This window comes from Stegostoma tigrinum, chromosome 41 (genome assembly GCF_030684315.1).
Source record: "Stegostoma tigrinum isolate sSteTig4 chromosome 41, sSteTig4.hap1, whole genome shotgun sequence".
In the NCBI taxonomy this organism is placed as follows: Eukaryota; Metazoa; Chordata; class Chondrichthyes; order Orectolobiformes; family Stegostomatidae; genus Stegostoma; species Stegostoma tigrinum.
This window is the reverse complement of record NC_081394.1, coordinates 11,690,196-11,714,592: the sequence shown is the minus strand read 5'-3', so window position 1 is coordinate 11,714,592 and position 24,397 is coordinate 11,690,196. Positions and strand designations below refer to the sequence as shown.

The 24,397-nt window shown below is 39.4% G+C and overlaps 1 protein-coding gene across 1 annotated transcript; it reads left to right on the top strand.

Annotated features, from left to right (window-relative positions):
* Window positions 1-245: 245 nt before the first annotated feature.
* LOC125448567 (probable G-protein coupled receptor 139) lies at window positions 246-10,633 on the top strand. The gene is made up of 2 exons (XM_048523954.2): window positions 246-554; window positions 8,480-10,633. Exons 1-2 carry the CDS (start codon window positions 293-295, stop codon window positions 9,373-9,375), a joined length of 1,158 nt encoding a protein of 385 aa, XP_048379911.2. The 5' UTR covers window positions 246-292; the 3' UTR covers window positions 9,376-10,633.
* Window positions 10,634-24,397: the final 13,764 nt, after the last annotated feature.

Below are 24,397 nucleotides of genomic sequence, written 5' to 3'. Positions count from 1 at the left end.
AAAACCAAAATGGACTCCATCTTGTGTGTGTGTGTGTCTCTGTGTGTGTGTGTCTGTGTGTGTGCCTGTGTGCTTAAATCAAGCATGATATGCTTAAAATGTGTCATGTGAAATTATTTATTTACTGACTGTAATTGATGCTGCCATATTTGTGTCCCTGGAGGTTTTACTGTTGTTTTGATGAATGTCGCCCTTCAATATATAACCGATAGTCGTTGGAAAATTTACCCCCAAACCTATGATGATTCAATGGCGTTGAGTGAGAGGCAATATTGATTTCAATGCCACAGCAATGGTGCAGAGACTGAAGATTGATTGGCATGCAGTAACCATGATTCAGCCACGAAAAACAACAGATTGGACTGTAACCGAAGTTAATCAGGATCTGAAAAAAACTGAATGGCATGTTGCAACAATGAACAGAACTCTCAGCTCGGCACTATCTTATCTTTCAACAGGATACAATGAATTGCCTTTAAAAAATCGAATCAAATATATGCTTCGGGTTATTCAAGCAATTTACTACCCCATCCTCGCCATTGTTGGTCTCGCGGGTGAGTTTCTGTATCAACCTGCATAGTTTCAAAGCCATTCTTAACTATGTTTCTGTACATGTCATTTCAGATTGAAAATTCACAACTTTTGTCTATAGTTCTTCACAAAGAAATAAGTTATTTCTGTCTTTCCAAATGTTGAACCATAAAGAAACAGTTGCTAACTTTGGATGAACTTTGGTACTGAAATGATTTGCCGAATTCTCTTGCTGATCAATCCACTGTCAGCAGCACATTTGTATTTTGCTTTGTGCGTTTGTTTTTATTTTTCTTGTCAAGATCAGGCCCAGCACATCTGTTGGATCAACAAAAGTTATGTCTCAGTCAGAAACTATCTTCATAAATTGAAAAGTCTCATAAAAAAGGAGTTGCATTTGAGCTGGGAGGGGCGGTTCAGCTTAGATATGGTATACGTGTATTTTTTTTTCTCACAGAGTTTGAAATAGAATAGTCCATCTATTTCTTCAAGCAGGAGTCTGGAACGTGCTGCCAGTGGTGTACGAGCATTTAGCGGACTTCTACATAAGCACATATATGTGCCGGTAATTGAGGGATATGGACCAATTGCAGGCAGAAAGGATTCCTGCAATTTGGTGCCATGTGCAACACAACATCTTGCCCAAAGGGCCTGTTCATGTTTTGTATTGTTTTGTGTTCTATGATTGTTGCATCCTGATGAGCTTTTTGCTCCGACTTTGTGCACCCTTCCATTTAGAAGTCTTCACTAAAGTCCACTCATCAATAAATTTCATTTCCGTACCCACCTTACTCAAATAACATTCATTGCATGCTCAAATTTTGATTAACAAAGTTAATTTGCCACTTGTCTGAAACTACCACAATGGGACTGTTCACATTCATGTTTTCTGTGTGATTCACGTTCATGCACACAAAAATTCTGGAGCCACTGGTCTGAAAACAGTAACTCTGTTTCTCTCTCTGTAGAAGTTGTGAGACTGGTTCTGTTTCGCCAGAGATGTATGTTTTCTTTTCCTATCTCAGATCCCCAGCATTCACGGTTCTTTGTTTTACTGGCACGTGGCCAGAATAGATAAAGTGTGGAGCAGTTAGTAACTGAGCAGAGACGGAATTGTGGAAAATATGGAAAACACACACACTGGCTCTTAACTGTTCAGCTGGCTTTCAATTCATATTTCCACACATTCGTTTAATCCAGAATCAGTGTGGGAGGCGATTCCCATGTAGAAAAGAGATATTCAGTGGGTAACTTCGTCTCATTCAACGCTAGATGACACTTCGCCACTGGTTGAAGACTGAAATGTAATTGTTTGTTAAAGTTAAAATTTCTTCTTAATTTACATGTTTCTTCCATGTAAGAGTTGTCCATCTATTTCTATTAGTTTTCCTTTGATACATCCAATGGCGATGGGCGCCAAATGTACCAAATGGGGGAAACACACAGAGCTCTTACTCAGTAGAGAAAAGTAGGATGAGTAGCACCTTCATTTTGGAACTCTGTGCCAACAGAATGCCACAGATACAATGTGGGTTAGCGAGAGTTTGGGTATATGTTTCAAGCTGAGGTAGAAATATTACTTTCCAGTCAATGTATGTATGAAAAGAACAGAAAAAAATAGACTTGATTAGTTTGGCGTCAGCTGTCATCCGGCTGAAAGATGGAGCAGTATCCAGGTATCCAACAAGCTAGTCCTGTTCTTATATCTTATTGTTAAATGGTGCATAAGGATTTTTAACAGTGTTGCAGGAATTCTGCTTAAATGATAACAGCAGTGTTAATAAATATAGTAGCATTTAGTCGGAACACAACAAATTGGGTGCAAACGTTTTAAATGCTGCTCTGTTAACAATGGAGCAGACGGTGTGCTCAGGCAAATCTTGAAGGCAAGCACACTTTGTTTTCGCTGCTCTGCGGCTTTTCTTTTCAATTACATGGACAGCCCAATGGCACAGTGGCTAGCACTATGTCGTCACAACCCCAAGGACCCCAGATGGATTACAGCCTCAGGCAGCTGCATGGGTGGAGTTTGCGCGTTCTCCCTGTATCCCCCTGTTTTCCTCCCACATAGCAGGATATCGTGGATGAGGTATGCTAAATTGTCTGTATTGATCAGTGATGTGCAGATGAGTTGGTCTACAGGCGATGGATCGAGGTGAGATGTTCTGAGATTTGGTGTGGACTTGGGGGGCTGAATGGTCTGTTTCCTCTCTAGGTATTCTATGACAATTGCCTCATCTTTAAGTCACACAGGACCAGAAAGGGACATGAATCCCAGTGAGGCAGCAAATTTACGTCCGACGACTTAATTGCAGAAAACACAAGAGGAGACCTCTACGCTGTTTCGTGACTGCAAGGCAATTGGCTGCTAAATTTAACATTTATTTTACTTGATATGCATCAGATTTCCATTTCTTTCCAAGTCAAGAGATAACCATCACTTTCTCATGTACTGTCATTTCATTAATCGAATGCCTTTGGAGGCCAGCTATACCAAATGGGGAAACATCCTGAGTTGTTCCACAACAGGGAGAAGAATGATAATAGGTCCCTTGATACTGGAACTCAGCCATGGATGTGTTACAGAGTGGGGGGAGATGGTGTGTATATTTAAGGCTGAAGCATATCAGTAGGGGAATCCAGGATTACTGGAAAGAAGAGGAAATTGGAGAAGAGCAGTAGCCAATAAGCTTATCATCTGACTGACAGGTGGAGTGGACTCGAGGGCCTCAACAAACCAGTACTGTTCTTATTTCTTATCGGTTGATGATCTCACATGAGTTTTGTCAGTATTTCAGGAATCCCAATTAAATGTCAGCAGTAGCATTATCAGTCTGCATACTATTATGTCGGACCGCAATTGACCGATTGGGTGGTCTTACATGATGCAAAGTCTCCCTGATGAGAAGAAATTAGATTTTAAAAGTACTGTTAAAATGAGCCAAATTGTGAATAAAACACCAAGAAGTAATCATTGGCAGCAGTTTCAGTTAATTCAAATTCATACTGGAAATCGGCTAATATACTTACAATTATCGTTTGTCAATGTGCTAGTTGAAGATGGAAGGCAACAGTTGAAATTCATTTACCAGTACCTTTGACATACAACATCTAAAACTCTGAACAATGTTTTTCAGACAACGGATTCGGCCTTTGTCTGTTCTTCAGTTTCGAATTTCCTGCTACAAATTCCAAAAAATACAGCTTGTGAAATATTGTTTACCAATTTTCCTTGGGCATAGATTACATTTTACCACAATGCAAGAGGACAGCTCGAGACAGCTGCAACCACTACTGTAATACTCAGTCGTATCCTTTATTCCTCACGGCTTAAACGTCAATCAGTGCTCTTTTTACACATTTTCAATCTCAAATAACAGGTCATGATGTGCAGGTGTTGGTATTAGAATGAGGTGGACTAAGTCAGAAGTAAGAGCAGTCCAGTTTACACTCCTTCAGGTTTATGTGAAATAATAAGCTTTTGCAAAGCTTTCCCTTCATTGTGTGAAGTTTATATACTTCAGCATCCAGGGATGCAATCTCATTACAGAGAGAGGTCGGGAGATGGTTTAATCTGAGTATCACTACATCTCAGATGAGGTAAGAGGTCGAGTAAGAGAATGCTTCATTGCATCTTCCGACAATGAGCCCACGCTATTGGCATTAACTTGTCAATAGAGGCGAGCCATCCAAGTAACTGAAGTAAGCAAATAGCATTTTGGATTAATTTTATGTTAACTACTCAAACCAGGTTAACCATAATTGTTAAAGCCGAATCCTTCATGTGAGACTATTCTCCCGTCTTAAATAACAAATACAACACAAACAAAAACCTCACCCCATGTCGCACAATGAAACAAGCATTCACGACAAATGGAAAACTATTATTGTCACCGTTCAATGTATTTTTTTTTCATCATCAGTGAAAATATGTATGTACTTGTCGTATTTGAAGACAAAAGTTTGCTGCACAAGTTGAGACAACATTCTGAATATTCACCTTCTAATACTACTGTTGACGTTGCAACCTTGATTTAGGCAACTTGATGTTATTCCCCTTGTTTAAAGCAGCATCATTTATGGGTTGAGATCATTGCAGGCTCGGCCAGCATTTACGGTTAATCCCCATTCGCCCAAACGGCAGTTTGAGAGTCAAAACAAGTAAGGATGGCAGTTATCTTACCTAAAAGACATTCTCAACGCAGATCAGATTCTTTTGGCAATCATTTCAAAATCTTCGTTTGACTTTTGATTCTCCATTTATATTGAGTTAAAATTCCTCCATCTGCTGCGGCAGGATTCGAATCGTTGTTCCCAAGACATTCTTTGGGCCTTTGCATTAATAGTTCAGTGACAGTTCCACGATTCCTATGACTTAGACCTTGTGTCATCTTCCTCGCAATCTGACTGAGTAAAACATTTCATATTCCTATTCGAAAATACTAAAACTGAGTTGACCATTTCATAACGCATGCACTCAAACTTTAAAGCACCTGAACCAACTTTTTTTATTACTTTGACATTAACAAATTGTGTATTTAAGGAATGATTATTTTTAGATTCCACGTTTGAGTCTGATATTTGTGAGGGAGTGCTTGCTGAAAAAGAGAAAAAATATATTGCAAGTCACAGATTCCTACATAGAACAGATCAGCTCCTCTGTTAGTCGCTTTAAGTCTGTTCCCACATTAATCAAGCTCACATTCATGCGAAAAAGTATATCGCTAATTTCAGTATGGGTTTCAACATTTTAGCTTTACGATCAAATTTGCCATTAGTAATATATTTTCTCAGGAATTCAATCAACACTTCGCCAATCTATTCAGTTATTTTCGATACCCCAAGGCCAAAGGTTTTCCGATAGGTCTGTTATTCCATCGATAAGGCACTGAGCTTCTTCAGTGTTGCTGTCTGCGGTATCTGGCTGGCCCCAAATGATTGACTGATTTTTCCCCCCTCAGATTAAGCACAGTTTATATTCCGCATGACTATTACTTACACTGATTACCTCATAAGCTTAACGAAGTGTTTGGAAGACCTGTGCTGTCACGAAGTAGATGTGTGAAACAGATGGGCCCAATCACTGTGTCCCACTGCACTTACATTAAATCTGTACCAAAATCTTTTTTTTTACGGCTTAAAATCATTCACATTTCAAAACCGAAAAAAATTGCTATCTCCCTATTGCTGACACATCTGAACTCCAGCTTGATAACATGACAGATTCTCCGAAAACATATGAACGAAAATAATCTTTTATTTATGTTTAAACTGAATTTGTGAGACACCACATTTCCTGGAAATGAGAAAAGCACCTCACCGTAAAGGATATTTCAGAACTACGTCCCAATTAAATGTCAAGTTTCAGTTCATATTAAATGCCTGGTTGTGGCAACACACTTTGCAACATAGTCGATGGCTTGCTCAAACAAGTGGCCTGGTTAGCATTGTGAGTTGTCCGTGAATCTGTTGAAACAGTTGCTTCAACCGTCATTAACAAATTTAGGACATTACAATGTTCGGACTCTCGTGGAATGGTAGTGTGCATCTGCCTGGACTGTAAGTTTTAAATACAGGGCCCAATTGCTCCAGAGGTGTGTAATGAGATTCCTGGGTGAAATAGCTTGTTTTTATTTTTAAATTCCCGAATTTATCAGGATTCTTGTTATGGAGTGGCGAGTGTTTCTACCTATGATTCTGGTCTTTGAAGCACCATGCACTCATCACACCAGTTCCAGAGGTGTGTCATAAATATCTTTGAAAGTTTTAAAGCAACGCCATATTAATGCAATATTCTTAATGCAACTTTCAGAAATGTGAGTTACTCTTGTTAATGGTTTGTGCTCTTTCTCCTGCACTGGTAGAGCTGTGTTTTAGCCCGCAGTTGACAGCAAAAATAAACATCAAGCACGTTGACTGGAATGCGCCTCAACATCTGTACTAAGGTCTCTTGTAATTGGGTCTCACGTGCTCATTCAAGTGTCAAACTCAGCTGTCACAGACAGTTTTTCATCAGTGAGAATCATCATTTATTACTTCAAGCCTCACGTTCATTCAGGTAAACAGTTGACTAGACTATGCCTGTGTGAAACGTATTTCAAATGAGACGAAAGAACTCAAAGCAGAGTAGACAAACTTACTTCACGTAAGGAAAATGCAACTGCCAAAGTAGGTGGTCAGTTCTATTGATTTCCATTCATAGTATATTGATTTTCTCGAACTTTACTATTTGCATTATTTGTATGGATTATTTTATAATGTCATGGTGATCGACTAATTTGCAGGTAACTGCATTGTGTCAGATTTGTGAAAGGAAAAAAAGAAATGCCTCATAGAGAAGGACCTGGCTGACTCAGTTTTCCTGGATAACTGCACAGGACACATCATCGCTTGAAACAACTAAGTGCCAGATTTTGGTTGCTGGAAGGCTGCTTCAGTGTGCCTGTTACACCCATGGGTTGAAAACTATGTGAATAGAACTTTGAGAGCTGTGTTCACTCTGCAGCTTGACATTCTGTAGGGAACTGATAGTCATGAGAGAGATGAAATATAATAATTAGGAAATACAACTTCTACCGAGCACATCCCACTTTCCAAGCAGTGTCAAGTTCGAGATGTAAACATTTGCAATTAATCAAGGGAGCACAGCCAGAAGGGGGTCACGTGTTGAAAGTTGTTTTGGTGAGAATTATGAGAATTAGTTTCATTGATCATTTCGTTCCTATTTTCATATAAATCAATTCTGTATTGATTATTAAACATGAGAGATACTTAACTTTATTCTCACATACAACATGGTCCAAAAATCAATTTTCTGGATACTCTGAAAACCTGAAAGAAAAACTTGTGCTGCCTGTACATCATGCAATTTCTATGGAAAGGGAAATCCAAAATATCTCTCAATCATGTAGAACATCCCCTGGCAGCGCTGGAAGTAACATTGATCAAACTGTTTCTGAAAGCATAGAATTAAATGAAAGCTAGGCGAATCACACTGAAATGTGTGCTCAAGTATTTTGCCCGTTACTCTTTGTCATGTAACACACTTGATTTCGAAAATATCACAATCTATCGTATCTGTTGTTTCAGGAAGGGAAATTTCAATCCATCACTTGATGAATTCATACGCTGAATGGAAAAGTCCTGGGGAGTATTTCTGAACAAGTAGATTTTGGACAGCAAGATCATAGTTCTTTGAAATGGGAATTGTCAGTAGACATGATAGTGAAGAAGATATGAAGTTTGCTTTCCTCCATTGGTCAGTCCATTGAAAATAGACTTTGGGAGGTAACTTTGCAGCTCCATGGGACATTAGTTTGGTCAATTTTGGAATTCTGCTTTCAGTTCTGGTCTCCGTACTCCAGGAACGACATTGCAAAAATTGAATGTGTTCAAAAAGGATTTACAAGGATGTTGCCAGTGGTGGAGCTTTGGAATTATCGAGAGAGGTGGAATATGTTGAGATAATTTTCCCTGTAGTGTTGGAGGCTGACAGGTGGCTTTATAGACGATTAGGAAATTGTGTGAGGAATGTATAGGTTGAATATGATTTTACCAGTGAATGTGAGTCCAATAATGCAGGACATATTTTTAAGGTGAGAGCAGAAAGAGTTCAAAGTGACAAATGGAGAAACTTTGTTACACAGATGTTGTTGCATGTAGGGAATGAAGTACGAGACGACGTGGAGGCTGGTGTATTTGTAACGATTCAAAACGCATCTGAATTTATAAAATGAATAGGAAGGGGTCAGATGGATATGTCCAAAATGTTGGAAATAGTACTAGATTTACTTCGATATCTGATTGTATTGGCAAGTTTGAATCAAAAGGTCTGCTTCCATGCTCTACAAATCTATGACTCTAAGAAACCATGAAATTCACCTGTGTCAAAATCAGAATTTCAATTACATGCTGTTGTCTAATTTCTTTCATATTCTCTTCTCCACAGTTAACATTTTAACGATTGTGATCCTGTCTCGGGAGAAGTGCGGTCTCTCCAGATGTATTACTCATTACCTGTTGGCCATGTCATTGGCAGATTTACTCGTTGTTATCCTGGACCTTATGTTGAGACATATTTCAACTGTTTTTAAGAAACAGTTTATTTTTCTTAAATCTGTCCCTTTGTGCAATATTCATGCTGTTCTGTTATATACAGCTATTGATTGTTCTGTATGGTTCACTGTCGCTTTCACCTTTGATCGTTTTGTAATGCTTTGTTGCAGAAAGCTGAAAAGTCGATACTGCACTGAGAGAACAGCGTCTGCAATTCTCGTATCAATGACTGTCTTAAGTGGTTTGAAGAATATTTTCTGGTATTTTATGTTTACACCTTTGTACCGCCTTCATAAAGAACCCTGGTTTTGTTATGAATCACCAGGTGTTCAGTTATCTTTAGTATGGGGCTCCATCGAGTTTGTTCATTACATACTTACTCCAATTATCCCATTTTTCCTTATTCTGCTGCTGAATGCATTGACAGCAAAACATATTTTAATGAAATCCAATGCCCGCAAGAGACTTCACACTCAGAGCAATGTAAGGAATGTGAGAGACGCAAAGATGGAAAATAGAAGAAGATCCATCATTTTACTCTTCTTAATCTCTGCTAATTTTATCTTTTTGTGGTCAACATTGTTGATTTCTACAATATGGCAGCGGATGTGGTTATTGGGGTATGATGTCCGGCTGTATCGATATTGGCGAGATATTGGCTTCATGCTGCAGCTTCTGAGCTGTTGCACAAATACTTGTATTTATGTTGTGACACAGAAATTGTTTAGAAAGCATTTGAAGAATATTCTACTGTATTTATGTACTTTTAAATTTCAAACCATCCAATGATGGAACTGTTCAAAAATTGATTATTTTGAGAATTTTTGATTTTACTTCATATTTAGCACACAGACTACTCCAATTTCTTACTGATTAAAAAGGCATGAAATTTTCACGAACATAGCCATGTACTTTGGTGTAAGGCCTGGTCCTCATTGTCGTTGAAGTTGTAGAGTGACAGGAACGAGGAAATACCGCACATGGCTATCAGGGAGAGCAACACCTGAGGCTGTGCAAATTTAGTAAGCAAACAAAGCTCGTGCTGGCCATCTTATTGTGGTCTCAGTGCATAATTGTTCCGATTGTATTTGTTGGGGAGAATCCCCAGACGCTATGCTCACATGGGAATGCTATTGTGACCTTTTGCCCATCACAGAGGTAAGTGAATTATAATCTATTGTCTAACATGAGTAAAAGTGGATGGAGTGCATCTGTCACTCAGTCTGATCTACTGTTGGGGGTAGGATAAGTTCCTTCTGTACTTGGAGAATTCTGAGATGGTCTGATCAAATTTTCTTGAACCATTGTAGATGTTACTGTCTTTAATTAATTGTTGGAAGGCCGGGTTCACATGGCCTATGTCAGTTTAAGAATTGTGTCTTTCCACTTTTTTAAATGCATTTGCGGAATTCATTATTGCTCATGATATTGTAGTTGATGCACGGTTCAATCCCCATGGTGTATGGGTATAAATGGAGACAATTCTCGAGCCAAAGGATTTGGCAGTTGTTTGTCAGTCAAAGCCATTTCCAAACACGTTCAAGCAGTAGGATTCAAACTGGAAAACATCATCAGAAACCTCACCAGCTGATAACCACCGTTTTTCACAGGATAACTGCGACTGGAGTAAAATCAAAGAAGCACACAGACTTCTGCATCAATGGCATTGGAAATTAAGCAACGTCCATCCTTTGGAAAGATGTATAATCATTGATAATATCAAGAAATCCCATCTCCGAGTTAATTTTCCTCATTCGGAGAGGCAGGAAAATAAAAGACAGTTTGAAAGATTCAAGCGATGATTACAGAAACATGCAGAAAGTTTGCACGGTACTCTAGCTTCGGCCCATTGAAAACCATGCAGAAACATTCCAAATCAATCAAAATCTGGTCAGATTCAGAGAATATAAACAGAAGTGATTAAAAATGCCAGATATTGGAGCATGCCGGACATAAACATCAGATTGAGATATTGGAGTTCACTTAGCTCTTTATTGTAAATGGTTCCAGGAAAGAAACTGAGCCTCCAGGGGAGACATCAATTGACGCGGCCCAGAAGGGAAAAAGTGCCTTGCATTCTTTTTCCGCACTTGTTTTATTCTAACTGAATAAAGATCATATTTAAATGAATTGCTGTTGTTAAGTCTTGAATTAACAACTTTTAATCGAATGCAGTAGGCCCACATATTTAAACTTTGTCATCCAAGACACTATCTTGGCTGTGCTTTCTCTCTTACACCCGATATGAAGCTGGCACTGTGGTACAATTGACTGTCACCCGCTGTTCCTCTCTTGTTGGTCAAAGTCAGCTTTCCCAGTGCACTTCCATTTACTCCTTTTCACTTTCACTTACGTTTTATCTCTGTGATTGACTTATGATGGATGTTTCTGCAAGGAGACACAAAGACCAATTTGTTGATAGTGATTGTGGGAGTGGATGCACGCAATATTGGATTTGGAGAGAGGGTACACCAGGCTCATTGGAAGAAGACACAGGGCCTTGGCTTTACTCCGAGGAGTTCAAGTAGAAATGTTATTCAGTTTCAGGGAAGTGGGGCGATAGCTCTTTGCAAACGAAACAGAGTTTCTTAAAGACGAGGTTGTATGAATGAAAAAGAGGACAGGATTTTGGCCAAGAACAAGGAGGGGTGTTGGTGATTGTAAACAGGAATGCATGGACGTTATCAGAGACTTTGGCAAATATTGCAATTTTGTTGCCAGATAAATCGAGTTCAAAACTACACAAGATCAAAATTACAATTTTGTTGTTTTTCTTAAAAAATGAGTAAGTTTGTTTTCAAGCTTATTGTGCAGCTTTCATTACTGATGTAAATAATCCCTGACCATCCGATACGGTTCAATGAAACTGATTGAATGAAATGCAGGCAAGTTGCTGGATGACTTGGAAATGCGGCTGTGGCCTTAGGTACTGAGGAGGGAGGTGAGAACTGGGCAAAGGTTGAGGCTTCTCTGATTGCATGGAATGTTTCTGTTGTGTTGCAAACAGGTGATCAAAGTAAAAGAATTATGGGCAACAGTGTACCAGAAGTGGGACTGGGAACTGCCAATTCCTTGGCCCTCAGCAGCATATCTTCTCCATGGATTTTGAATGCTTGTATTCTTGTATTCCCCATACAGATGGCCTCATGGTCTTCATTTCTTCCCCTCCCGCAATCCCGGCCAAAATCCTTCACTGACACACTGATCTGCCGAATCAAACTCGTCCTTACCCTTCAGAACTTCTCCTTCAACTAGAGAAACTGGAGGAAGAGTAACTCAAATTCCACCTTGAAACCCAACAACCCAATGGTCTCAATGTGGACTTTACTAGCATCAACATCTCCTCAAAACAAAACCTCATTCCATGAGCAGCACCCCTCATCACCGCCTCCTTGCACTCTCAATCTGCTCTGCAACGTATCCGCTCCTCACACTTCCTTGACCAGCTCCACCCCGACATCCCACTCACATTTACATTTACTAGCACCATCCCTGCCTCCTTGAACAATCCATATTCCATTCCAACAATCTGCCCCTCTCTCCTTACCGAACCCACGCATCACAGCTTCCTACCTAAACATTATGAGCTTCATTCCCACCTCTTTGACCCGCCAGTGTTTTCTCCCACCAAACTGCTCCTTCCATCTGATTGAGCAACCTCCTCCCCGACTTCTGACCAACACTCACCTTTACTAGCTTCATCCCCACCTCCTTGACCTGTCCGTCCTTGTCTCCCACCTATCTGTTCCTCTATCCACTTTCTATCACCGCTCACCGTCTCTGTTATTACAGAGCACCCTTCCGCCCACCATTTCTGAAGAAAGGACCAGCCCGAAAACATCAACTTGCCTTCTCTTCTGATGTTGCCTGGTCTGCTGTTTTCTTCCAGCTCCAAATATTGTCATCCCAGAAGGGGTCATCCCTTTAAATAATAAAAAAAAATCAGGGAAGAGTTGATGGGAATATCACATCCCACTGGAGGTTGTGGCAATGTTGGCCATTGGTCAGTTGAAAATAAAACCTGGACTTTATCAGTCATGGCCTAAAAAGAATTATGGGGCAAGTTCATGAGTTTAAAAAGGAGCATCCTCTTATTGTTACTTGTGCTTACATTCATTAAGAGAATAATTTCAACTCCGCATAAGTTGCATTCCCAAATCCATCATCATATTCATGTTAATGCCATGTCCACAGCCCTGTAGACACAAAATGCTGCATGTATCACCTCTCAACCTTCTCTATGCAGTGCCTTTGAGCTGGACACGTCGACATCCATCGTAGTGTGTACGACTCGTATCAGTCAGATTTCATGGCCTCCAGCCCTCTACTTCCCTGGAGCAATGTGTGGCTGCTTCTCCCGAAAGAGCCCTGGTGAGAATCTGACAATGAAAAATTATTGTTATGTGAAGAAGTGTTTCCATCTGCTTGGTTGAAACAGAATGATCCCTTAAAAACCTTGGGCATACATCTTGCAAGAAGGAGGAACATTGTGCAGCAGGAGTTCAATAACAGTTTTCCTAAAGCACTGCTTCATTAAGGGTTGAGGTGTTGTCGCAGGATAGACACACACACAATACCTTGAAGCATGTCTTAAATCATCAGCATGAAGCAATACAACACAACAATTGTGCTTGAAATCTCTTGTGCTGACTGTAGTCCGCACAAACCACATTCATGATATTCTGCTTGCTAAAAGCGACAGGCTGCAGTCTTTCCAGTAAATTAAGTCCATCCTCTCCTTGACTACTACCTCCAGGAACCCGAAGGCTCTCTCCATGAAACTTAGTGTTCATGTGCACTGGCTTTCCTGAATGTTTCACATTTTAACCATCCTGGCACTGGATTAGATCAATCAGACATATCATCTGCAGTCGGCCTATATTTGTGACACGTCATTAGTTTTGCAGGTTGATTTGATTTGATGGGATGGGTCTCTGTATTCTGTCTTGCAGGAATAGGTCAGTCTTTACTGAAGCACGGTGCAGCAGTGTTGTATGAGTGCCACAGATAATTGAAATGCACTATATGGTCATCTTCTCATTCCTCACAGAGTTGGGAATGTTCACAAAGTCACTTAGTGTGGGGATCCTCTGAAGTGATTTGAAAAATATGGAAGTTTTGTGGGGCACACAATTGTTGTCTGGAGCTCGAACGTGAAGTCTGATTTGTATGGCTTTTCCCGCTTTAGGAGCCGTGTTTCATGCAGGGCCATGTTAGTCATCAAATGCCAATCATAGCGAGGAATGTAGATAAAATCTGTTTCAGATCCTCAGAGTTCAGATGTCCCCAGAAACCCTCAGTCGCAGATAGATATGAATACTAAGAATACTCAGTTTAGGATAATTTTGAAAGTGGGCCATCTAAACTTTCTTGGCTGAGTCAGCTTTAAAAGACCAATGTTGCCGCTCCGATTTGGCTCTGACTCACTAATAATGCAGTGTAGCAAATTCTTTCCTCACAAACGCTCTGTGACCTGTCCGACATGCTACATTGTCTTCGAAATGCACTTTGCTTTTTACCGTTATTACTGGTCCTCAGATAATCCAGTCTTTCCTCAATAATGCTTCTGTAATTATGCGTCGTTCTTTTAGTATTCACCAATTAACAATGCAGTTGTTCGTTGTGGAACTTTGTTCAGTGCTTCATTGCAGCACTGACTCATGCAATACTCACCGTCTGAGAGTGAAGTATATACTCGATACTGAATCACAAATGTGCATTGATCCATCGATGATGATACTCCAATAGTACAGCTTTCTGTTTGCACTTCGATTTACCTGAGCAAGAGCTATATTAAGGATATCAGGCTATACTGTTTCGATTGAGCCAATGGATTTTGCGGAATGAAAACCTTCCTCTTCTGGCTCATAACCAAATGAGAAACTAATGAATATGAGAATCAAATATTTGGTCCTAAACTATGTTCACCTCATTTGAAGTTACCTTTTTCCCGCTCTCAGCTCTATTGCCTGCTTGCATGTATTTCTTGCCAAGCAGAGGAGGCAAGATTGGTGAAGCCATTTCCGACTTTTAAAAATGTTCCTTGGCTGATTTCTTTCTCAACATTTCCCACAGTGTTTTGAAATGTTCCACACAGGCAACGGGATTAACTGGTTATTAACGATAAGGGCCATTAAATGAAAAAGGAGAGCGACAGAATAAGGAATTGTGAACTATTCCATCAGTTATGGACCTCTTGCATGACACAATGACCATTAGCAAGTGAGTACTTGGCATTTCTTTTATTTGAGCTCAAGCAGATTTGCGAATAAATTTTCGCACAGAAAGTGAGGATTTGTCTGTTTCACAGCCACTGTAGTAGAGTATTTAATAGAGGAAACAATGACGAGAAATTACAGAATGAATTGTGGGCTTCAATGGTTGTGATGAGGATATTTTACTCAAATTAGGCCGATGTTTTTAGGAGTATAGGGGGCCAAATTGTGATCTGATTGAACTCTGCAAGGCATTAGAAGGAAAAGACGGGGTAGGTAAATCGAAACTAAGCGCACGATTTGAGATTCTAGTGTACACAGTCTGACAACTATGGACAGGCCATTCAGGAGAGAATTTAGGAAGCATTTCGACACACAAATATCATCAGGTGTTTGAAACTATTTTCCAGAAAAGCAGTGTATGTTGTATCTGTGGTTAATTTTAAATTGAAAATGTCAGGTGGATTGAATTTTTTATTATTATTATTATTATTATTATTATTATTATTATTATTATTATTATTATTATTATTATTGTTATTCTTATTGTTCTTGTTGTTCTTCTTCTTGTTGTGTTTGAGCGTCAGTACTGAGATGTGGACCAAAAGTTGGAAAATAGGTTTCAGCCAAAGATCAACCCTTGAACCGTGTGACAGTTTCAAGGGGCGAATTGTCTACTCCTGCTCCCATTCTCCTACAAAAGGAAGAGATATTTTGCACTTTTTAAAATGTGAATATTATGATTTGGATCCAGATCGTTTTTTGAAGGATTTGAAAGATGGTATTTTTATTAATGTCATTTAGGTTTTATGTTGAATGCTGTTGATTGCAGCATAATTATGTGAATTACCTTATGCCTGTTTACGTTTTCATTGGTTCAAATATGTTCACAGAGTTTTCAGAGCAGTTCGTTATACAGAGCTTTGCATGATGCCTGTAAAGTGAGCTGGAAGATCTATTAAATGATTAATATTTCAGACCAGCTGTTATGGAACATAAATTGACTTGATGTGAGTGTTAAGCAAGAACTGTCTCACAGGAATGATCTAAAGAAACATGAACCAGCTATGATGATATCTGAAGTGCTTCTGTAGCTTTGTGTGGAAACGTTCTTTAGAATTTTTTTTTTAGTGCTCTTGGCGAATTGCACACAGTGTTGATCACTCACTTATAGAACAGAAGTAGTTAAACTGAAAAGTGTGCAAATAATCTTTAAGGGCATTTTGTCACGACTATTAGCACCGAGTTATAAGGAAAGGTATGTCAGGATAAGATATTATTCCTTGCAAGGTAATAGAATGAGGGGTGATTGCATGGATGTGCAGAAAATCCAAAGCGTCATAGATAAAATAAATGCATACATTCTTTTCACCAGGAATGGGGAATTGTAAACTGGAGACACAGGTTTCAGGTGAACGAGGAAAGATTTAGGAATGAACTGAGGGGCAACTTTTTCACTCAGAGACTGGTGCACACATGAAATGACCTTTCAGCAGAAGTGGTTGAAATAGGTAAAATAGCAACATTGATGAAATGGACATGGATAGGAATGATTGAGAGGGATATGGAGCAATTACGGGGAATTGGAACTAGCTAAGTGGGTACTCCGAAAGAGCAGTCCATCCGACGTATGGCCAAGATAGTAGTGCAAAACAATGTCCCAAAATGTTGAACATCTGACAGTATAGACCTCCATCGGTAGTGAAAACCTGACAATGCAGTTCTTCCAACAGTATTCAACTCCCTGTCAGATTTCATAAAATTCTAACGCTCCCACAGTACCTTCACATTAATCATGCAACTCTGCTTTCAAACTTCTCTTCTGACCTAAAAGTGCTCATTCTGCTTATCGTTGGAGAGGGTACTGATTCCCAATCATTGTCAGTTATTGCATGATTTCTTCAATTATGCCAGTCTCATATTGTGGGTTTCACACAGGGCTGAACTTTTGATCAGACATTACTCGTTTAATGTAGTCCATGTGAAATTACAATGCTGTCTCAGCATCCCCCGATTTTACTCACTTTTATTTTGGATAAGGAAGTTAAAACTCGAGGAGAAAATTCACAGAGAGAATGTGCAATCTCCAAATCAACAATTACCCATGGGTGGGATTGAACTCATGCAACTAATACCAGGACGAATCAATACTAACCCAAAACAATTTAGCGACTCCACAAAGGCAGCAATTGTACAAAACTTACATTCCAGGCTGCTCTGCCCCTTTACCATTTAACCTGCAATATTCTGTTTCACAATGTTACTGTTGCCTGTGGATGGGTTTTGAATTATATTCTGTCCCCTGCAAGACTACCACTCACAATCATTATCTGTAAAGCTAAATTGAAATCGTAAGGAAGTCAGATTTACTTATTCGTTCTTATTTTCTCTTTGTAGGTGATGCAGATTACAAACCTTTCAATTGGGAAAATGTCATCACAAGACTCTCCAAATTTTAATTCATGATGGCAATGAGCAGGGAGTGGAAAACACTCTGAGACTAAGAGCTACAGTGTGTCAGTGAGGTAGATTTGGACGATTTCAAAAGAGCTTCTTTTTGTGTATTAATCAAAAATCACTGCACCCAAACAGGAGACAGGCTTCTTTCCAAGTTAAACAAATAACTCTGACTCTGACTTTACCTCGCTCTCATCCTGAAATGATCGAAATTGAACGTGGCATGAATTCACTTGAACTGTGGCACAAATCCAATCTTAACTCCGGAGTTAACTGACCTAACCCAAAGTTGATCCAGACATAAATCCATCTCAATTCGAATATACCACTTGGACGACTTGCCATAAATCCATGATGAGTGCAAAACGTTCCCATCAGGATTCTGAAAAAAAAATCAGACCGTGTTGGTGCCCATGTCAGAAACGATTCTATTTTGACCACAATGGCTGATCTTCTGATGTAACCCCTCATTGCTTGTGGCCCAGTTTTACATACCCAACTTTATGATGACCACAAAGAGTCGATCCGCCATAGATCTTGTCCTCACCTAAAACCATACAAATTTGCCTTTGGGAGATTCAAATACTCTGCACATTCATGACAAAGACTAATATGGCAATGGAAGTTGTTTTTCGTTTAATTAAAACTTTAAGAGTCCTCTAGCATGAGCAAACCACCCCCACCACCACCCCCACCACCTCACCCCCAGGTCGCAGTGCCAATCTAACATGCCGCTCTTGACAGACAAATGCAATGCTGTATCTAACTGAGGGTGCAGCTTACAAACGGTAACAGATGGAGTCATGATACTTAATTCAGCAAATGAGTATGATTCTCGTTCATTCAACAATAAGATTAATAATCTTCAGGATTGAAATATTTACATACTGGAAGGGTAGGCGGTTACATGGGAAGGGCAGGTGGAGTCAGGCATTGATTTCCTCCACATTTCTAAAAAAGGATCACAGTTAGGAAAGCATTGAAAGTTCTTCTTTTCAATATAGTCCTCCTTGCCAACATCTGTCCATACATCTCATCCGTCTCTACAGAGGAGAGTAAAAAGGCAACACAAACAAAACAATTTCATGTGGAGACTGAAGAATTGAGAAGTGCTCTACCTCATGAAGGAGCAATTACCTGATTCCACATAAAGTTGTACTCTTAATTCTGAAAAATAACCATCTGATCAATAAAGAGAAATTATTTCAGTTGTGACGTGAGATGTAACCAGAGGGCACCAAGACAATCGGTCAGCAAATGATCCAAACCAGTGAGACAGTGTCAAATCGTTTATTATGGCACGGTGTAGTAAGGCATACCAGGCTTCCAGACGAGCAGAATGGAGAACAACTTACAAAGTAGATTGGATAAATACATAAAGGTTGAACACACACAGTATTATGAGGAAGAGTCACTGATTGTGTAAAATTAGATCGCACTGTCAAATGGAATCCATGGAAATACTGGATAAATAGGCATATGTGCTGAAGCAAACTAAGATTGGCAGGAACATGTGAGAATTATAATACCAGACGAAGAGTGTAACATAAAATACACAACCTAATCAAAATAACCGCTGAAACTGCGCTCTCTCTGAGTTTGTGATTTTTACTTTCACTTACTAGCGCACAATGGCAAGCCACGAAGTAAATAAAACCGCAGGACAGATGATAGAGAGCTTGGGGGGTAAAAAAAGAAAACTTCAAAACTAGCCCTCAACTGTGGTAATCATTGATTATTTCCAGTGCGATGTGTGAGCAAGTGTAGAAGTGACCTGTTCAAGAGCGATCGATTCCTCTTGAAATGGAGGGGGATAAATATGTTGACATGCAGATGAGCTAGAGCTACAAGGGAGGATTCAAAATAGATTGTCAGGGAGTGTGAGCCCCAAGATTATGGAGGCAAATGCTAGGGAGGAAGGAGGTACAGTAATCAGAAATGGCAATTTGAAATGCCAGTTGAGACAAGTTGATCTAATCCCGTGCCGGGATGCATGAATGTATTTTGTGCTGATGGCTGTCACCACAGAAGATTTTGAGTACACATATGTGAAGTTGTGCAATTGTTTCAGTGTATTGTTTAAGCTTGGCTATTTGAGTTATACTTCCAGATACTTCATGTGGTTATTATGCTCCAATACCTCAAGCCTGAATAAAACAGTGTAATATGAAAAAGGGTTGAAGAATACAGTCTGCAAAATGTTTCTCTACTTACAGGAAGTGTGGCAAGGGGTGAGGAAGAGGGCAGATTGTTTCAAACTGAACAGATCAAATTGCTCCTTAACAAGGCAACAAGAGTTATGTTTTTCTTGTCACATGCCGAACATTATCCCTGGAGGAGGAAAAAAGGAAGTAGAGGGCTGGAGCCCAAAGAACCAGATGGCTGCCAGTAATACACATGTGGTGGATGTCTCGGTGAATATCACAAAAGCACTGTCTGGAAAAGGCTTTAGAGATGATGTATACAGCACTTTGTGTACATATGGCCGTGAAGGTGTCATTATCAGGAATGGCTATTGGACTTTGCTACTGTGTTGCTGGATATGGGAATGTTTGTGCCGGCTTGAATTTTCTCTGAGAAACAATGCTATAGCTAAATAAATAATGGTATTCATGGCTGTTAAACCCTGCGACCTTACCGCATTATTCTTTACAATGATGGTTAATAATCTCTACGTTTTGTTTCCAAATGCCCACCAGCCAATATTTGCAACACTTCCCGTGGAATGGAATATTCCGATCCACTCTTCCCTTATTGACATTTCTCAGGGATGACTTCCTCTGGGAAACCATGGCACATAACTCTTCCACTCCCAGCACCTGCTGACACTTATATATGGGAGCTTCCGATGTAATTGGAGAAAGCTCAACATTTGCCCATTTCTCATCTCCCTCCTCAGTGCCTACAGCCATGGCTACATTCCCAAGCGACATTCCTGCACTTCAATCAAACAACTTCATGAACAGTTCTGGGCATTCAGGTATCCTTTATTTCAGTAATGAAGGTTGCAAAATAATTTTCAATCCAAACAATGTATTCTTCTCGAGAAAACCAATAAATACTTAATTTTGAACTTCTATAGTTGACACTTGTTGTATCTGAAAACGAATTCGCGATATTTGTCAAAAAATATGATGTCCCACATGTATTCTTGTCTGCACCCAGCAACATCCTTTCTGAGTTCTTGGTCTGATCCCCATGATCTGGTCCTCTTTGTCATTTAAACAACGGAATCCTTCAGAAATCTGCTTCCTTTCCCAAAAGCTCCAACACCACTTCCTAATTACGTTTCTACTTGAACACCACTGAGTTAAGCCAAAGCCCAGTGCCGACTTCCACCGACCCTATTGTCACCTGTCTCCAACATCAATATTAGGAGCACCCACCTACACAATAAACTATTAAAACACGAGTCTTTGTGTCTACTCGGAGAAACATCAGGCTTACGGAAATCACAGAGAAAACGATGAATGAAAATGAAAAGGAGAAAGAGGAATAGGATTGAGAAAGATGACATCAATCTGTCGAGTTGGTTGAACAGCATGTGAGTCAATTGCACGATAGCACATGACACAGTTATGTGGGTTGGGAGAAAGCACACCTAAGATAATGCATTGGATCACAAAGTGCACACAATAGTTCTATTTCATTACAATTAAATGTTGTTGAGCGAAGACTTGACAACAACAATATGTTTAAACGCGATTGTTTAGTAAGTAATAATAAAAGATTTGGAATAAAATGAACAAGTATCAAGCCATTCTAACCTTTTGCTCCCACTCAATGAATGCCTGGTCTGGAAGGTTAAGATCATTTCTGGTCCCAAAAGTAATCCCGGACTGAGGCAAAGTCCATCATGTTGAAACAAAACTCTTTCTCTCATACGTTGTAACAAAGAGCAAGTGGAGAATACAATCACGATTATTATGCCAGGTTCAGCATTTAAAGGAATGTTTGCAGGTCTAATTCAAGGTCATGCAGGTGTAGAATGTTGTTATCATTGTTGTCACGTCCAGCACAGACAGACTGGAGTGAGGAAAACAAAACATAAGGGAATTGACGTGAATTGAAGCAGAAAGAATGAAAATTCTTGAAAAGCAAGACTCCCTCATTCTCCAAAAAGGGATTATGTTCGAAAGATTCATGTTGGTTCATCAGCTTTTCTTTGATATCAGTGGAATTAATGTGTGCTATTCAAGGCAGATAATGAACCTACACACTGACCTCCCCTCTTCATCATACACTTTACTTAATAAGTTTGTCTGGCACCAGAGATGCTATCCATGTGGGTGATCTAACAGCTTCTGTGCATAAATGCTCTTTCCTTCTTAATGGAGTCGGAGCGAGGGTCCTGATACTGAATAGATCTCCCCAGACTGCTGATTCAAGAGGATCGTAGATGCCACTGGACAATGGAGGTTACGTTTTACATCCTTTGCCCCCTTTGAACAAACTCCCCAAAATCTATGATCAGTGGAACAGGCAAGAAGAGACAAGGAAAGTATATTCGTGCTAATAGTGCTCAGAGTTCTGTTTGGCATCAACATTTGTGACTACAATCAGTTCATTTCTCCATCACATTGCAAAAACTACTCATTGAATAAAGCAATGCAAAACAGCAATGATGTTGTCTTAAAGGTCTTGGTATTGAAGGTTAAATAAAGACTGAATTTGACACCCAAAAAAATGGATATGTCTTAACTGAAAGGAGGTTTTCGCTTGAAAAGTGATTAAGGAACAGATTGAAATCTCACCATCTCAAAAACTCGTTTAGAGAGTGATATTGACTCCAGTCCAAAGTCTGAACCTTTTCTTCCTTGCCTTTTAAATTCTAAGATTTTCTCAATCTCATGCTTATATTTGGTGTGCTTCAATATTTAGGCATTTTAATCTTTTCTGGTTTTCATTTCTGATGATTACCAATTTTTTTTAATGTTGTCAAATGCTGCTGCATTGTTTTCAGTGTAACTAAGCGACAGTACTCGGCAATCGTGCTGCATCTTTAAATCATAATATCTTGAAACTTTTAAACAATCTGTTTTTGTTTTTATTGTCAAATTACTGAACATTGACGAGTACATTGAAATATTCAGATTTGCCGATGCTAGAGTCTGATATAGCAAGGTGTGGAGTGCAGGGATGCAACAGGCCAAACAGCGTGAGATGAGCAGGAAAGTCAATGCTTTATAAAAAACAGATTTTATTTTTTCTGATGAAGAATCCAGACCCGAAACGTCAGCCTTTTTGTTCCTCTTATGCTGCTTGGCCTGCTGTGTTCCTCCAACTCCACACCTTGTTATAACGAGTATATTAGATTGGTAAGCATTATCAAGCAATTTCAATCTTTCTGTACAATCCAGATGAGATTATGCTTAAATTACTATGGTTTAGATACAGAATGTGAAGTTTTTCTTCAATGTTATTCAAGCTGCATTTATTGTTATTCTGTTAATAATGGAGATAGACAGCTTGCAAGGTTTCTTATGATGCTTTGCCTTTTGAGCCTCATTGGTTGAGTATGCTTGCCAAAGGCATTAACGGACAGGCAAATGCCATAAACATTGGCTCAAGAATTTTTCCCATTTGTGCATACACGCACCGGGATTGAACAGTGCATCACAAATAGTATCATGAGGAACAAAGCATTCCATAATTCTCAAACAGGAATTCATTGGACACTATTCCTAAACTCCCATCAGTCAGCTGAGCCTGGCCTTCCAATCACAGACTAAACACAGACCCAGCTGCACGAGGTTAAAAACGTCTCAGCAGATTATCTCACAAATTTCCAAGAACAGGAGGAACACATCATACTTCCGATAGTTATATATATTTTTTAAGAATGGATAAGTGACAAAATCTCTCCTGATATGTTCACTAATTTTGGGGAAGAGGCCGTCAGGAATTTACCTCTGTGAAGAGTAAAATGTCACAACAGCATTCCCATGTTAGCATGGTGTCGAGGGATTTTGAATGGTCACACACCACGGAAAACAAAAATGCCCATAGACCACATGAAGTCGGCCGGTGCCAGTTTTGCATCAAAGAATAATTTGTAAAGCAAAAGCTGTTTCACCACTTGAAAACCATGTGTTAAATGTCTTCCGTCCATCATTGGATAGCTTGTACATTTGGAGTATATAAATACAGTAGTACATTCTTCAAATGCTTTCAAAACATTTTCTGTGTCACAAAATATACATGTGCTTGTGCAACAACTCAGAAGTTGCAGCATGGACCCAATATGTTGCCAAAATCGATTTAGCCATAGAGCATACCCCAAAAACGTCAACCACATCCACAATGTAGAAATCAACAAAGTTGACCAGAAGTCGATAAAATTAGCAGTGATGATGAAGAAGAAATCTTTGGATCTTCTTCTGTTATCCATCTCTGCATCTTTGACGATCCCTACAGTATTATGAGCCCAGAGTCTCTTTCGGATATTGGAGCCTATGAAAATGTGTTTTGGGGTGAATGCGTTCAGCTGCAGAATAAGGATAAATGGGATAATAGGGGTTCATATGAAATGCACAAGCTTGATGGAGCCCCAGACCAAAGAGAAATGAACGCCCATTTGATACATCACAAAACCTGGGTTCTTTATGAAGTCGATACAAACCTGCAAACATTAAATACCAGAAAATATTCTTAAACATCTCAAAACAGTCATTGTTCCAGAATTGTAACCACTGTTCTGTCAGTGCAGGAACTACTTTTCAGCTTTCTGCAACCAATCAGTACAAATTGATCAAAAGTGAAAGCGACAGAGTTCCCCGCAGAACAACCAAAGCTGTATCTCAAAGGACTGCATAAACATTGCACAAATCGACAGAATTAAGGAAAATAAACAGTTTCTTAACCAAAAGAAAATAAAATGAAATATGTCTTAACATCAGATTTAGGATAACAATGAATAAGTATGCTGCTGACATGGCCAACAGCTAATGAGTAAGCCATTTGAATAAGCCACAATTTCCCTGAGACAGAATGACATTTGTGACAATTTTAACTGCAGCGAAATACACACTTACATTAGAGTGCAGCCTGACATCAAAGTTTCTCTTTGACTTAGGAATAATTCAGAGAGTCATAGATTCATGCAGATGTTCAGCATAGTAGCAAAACCTTTGATCCAA

Bases quoted from the DNA above. Each gene is read 5' to 3' on its own strand.
- LOC125448567 (XM_048523954.2), top strand. From the start codon at position 293: ATGGTGCAGAGACTGAAGATTGATTGGCATGCAGTAACCATGATTCAG. The intron at 555-8,479 runs GTGAGTTTCTGT...TCTTCTCCACAG, and splicing joins CGCCATTGTTGGTCTCGCGG to TTAACATTTTAACGATTGTG.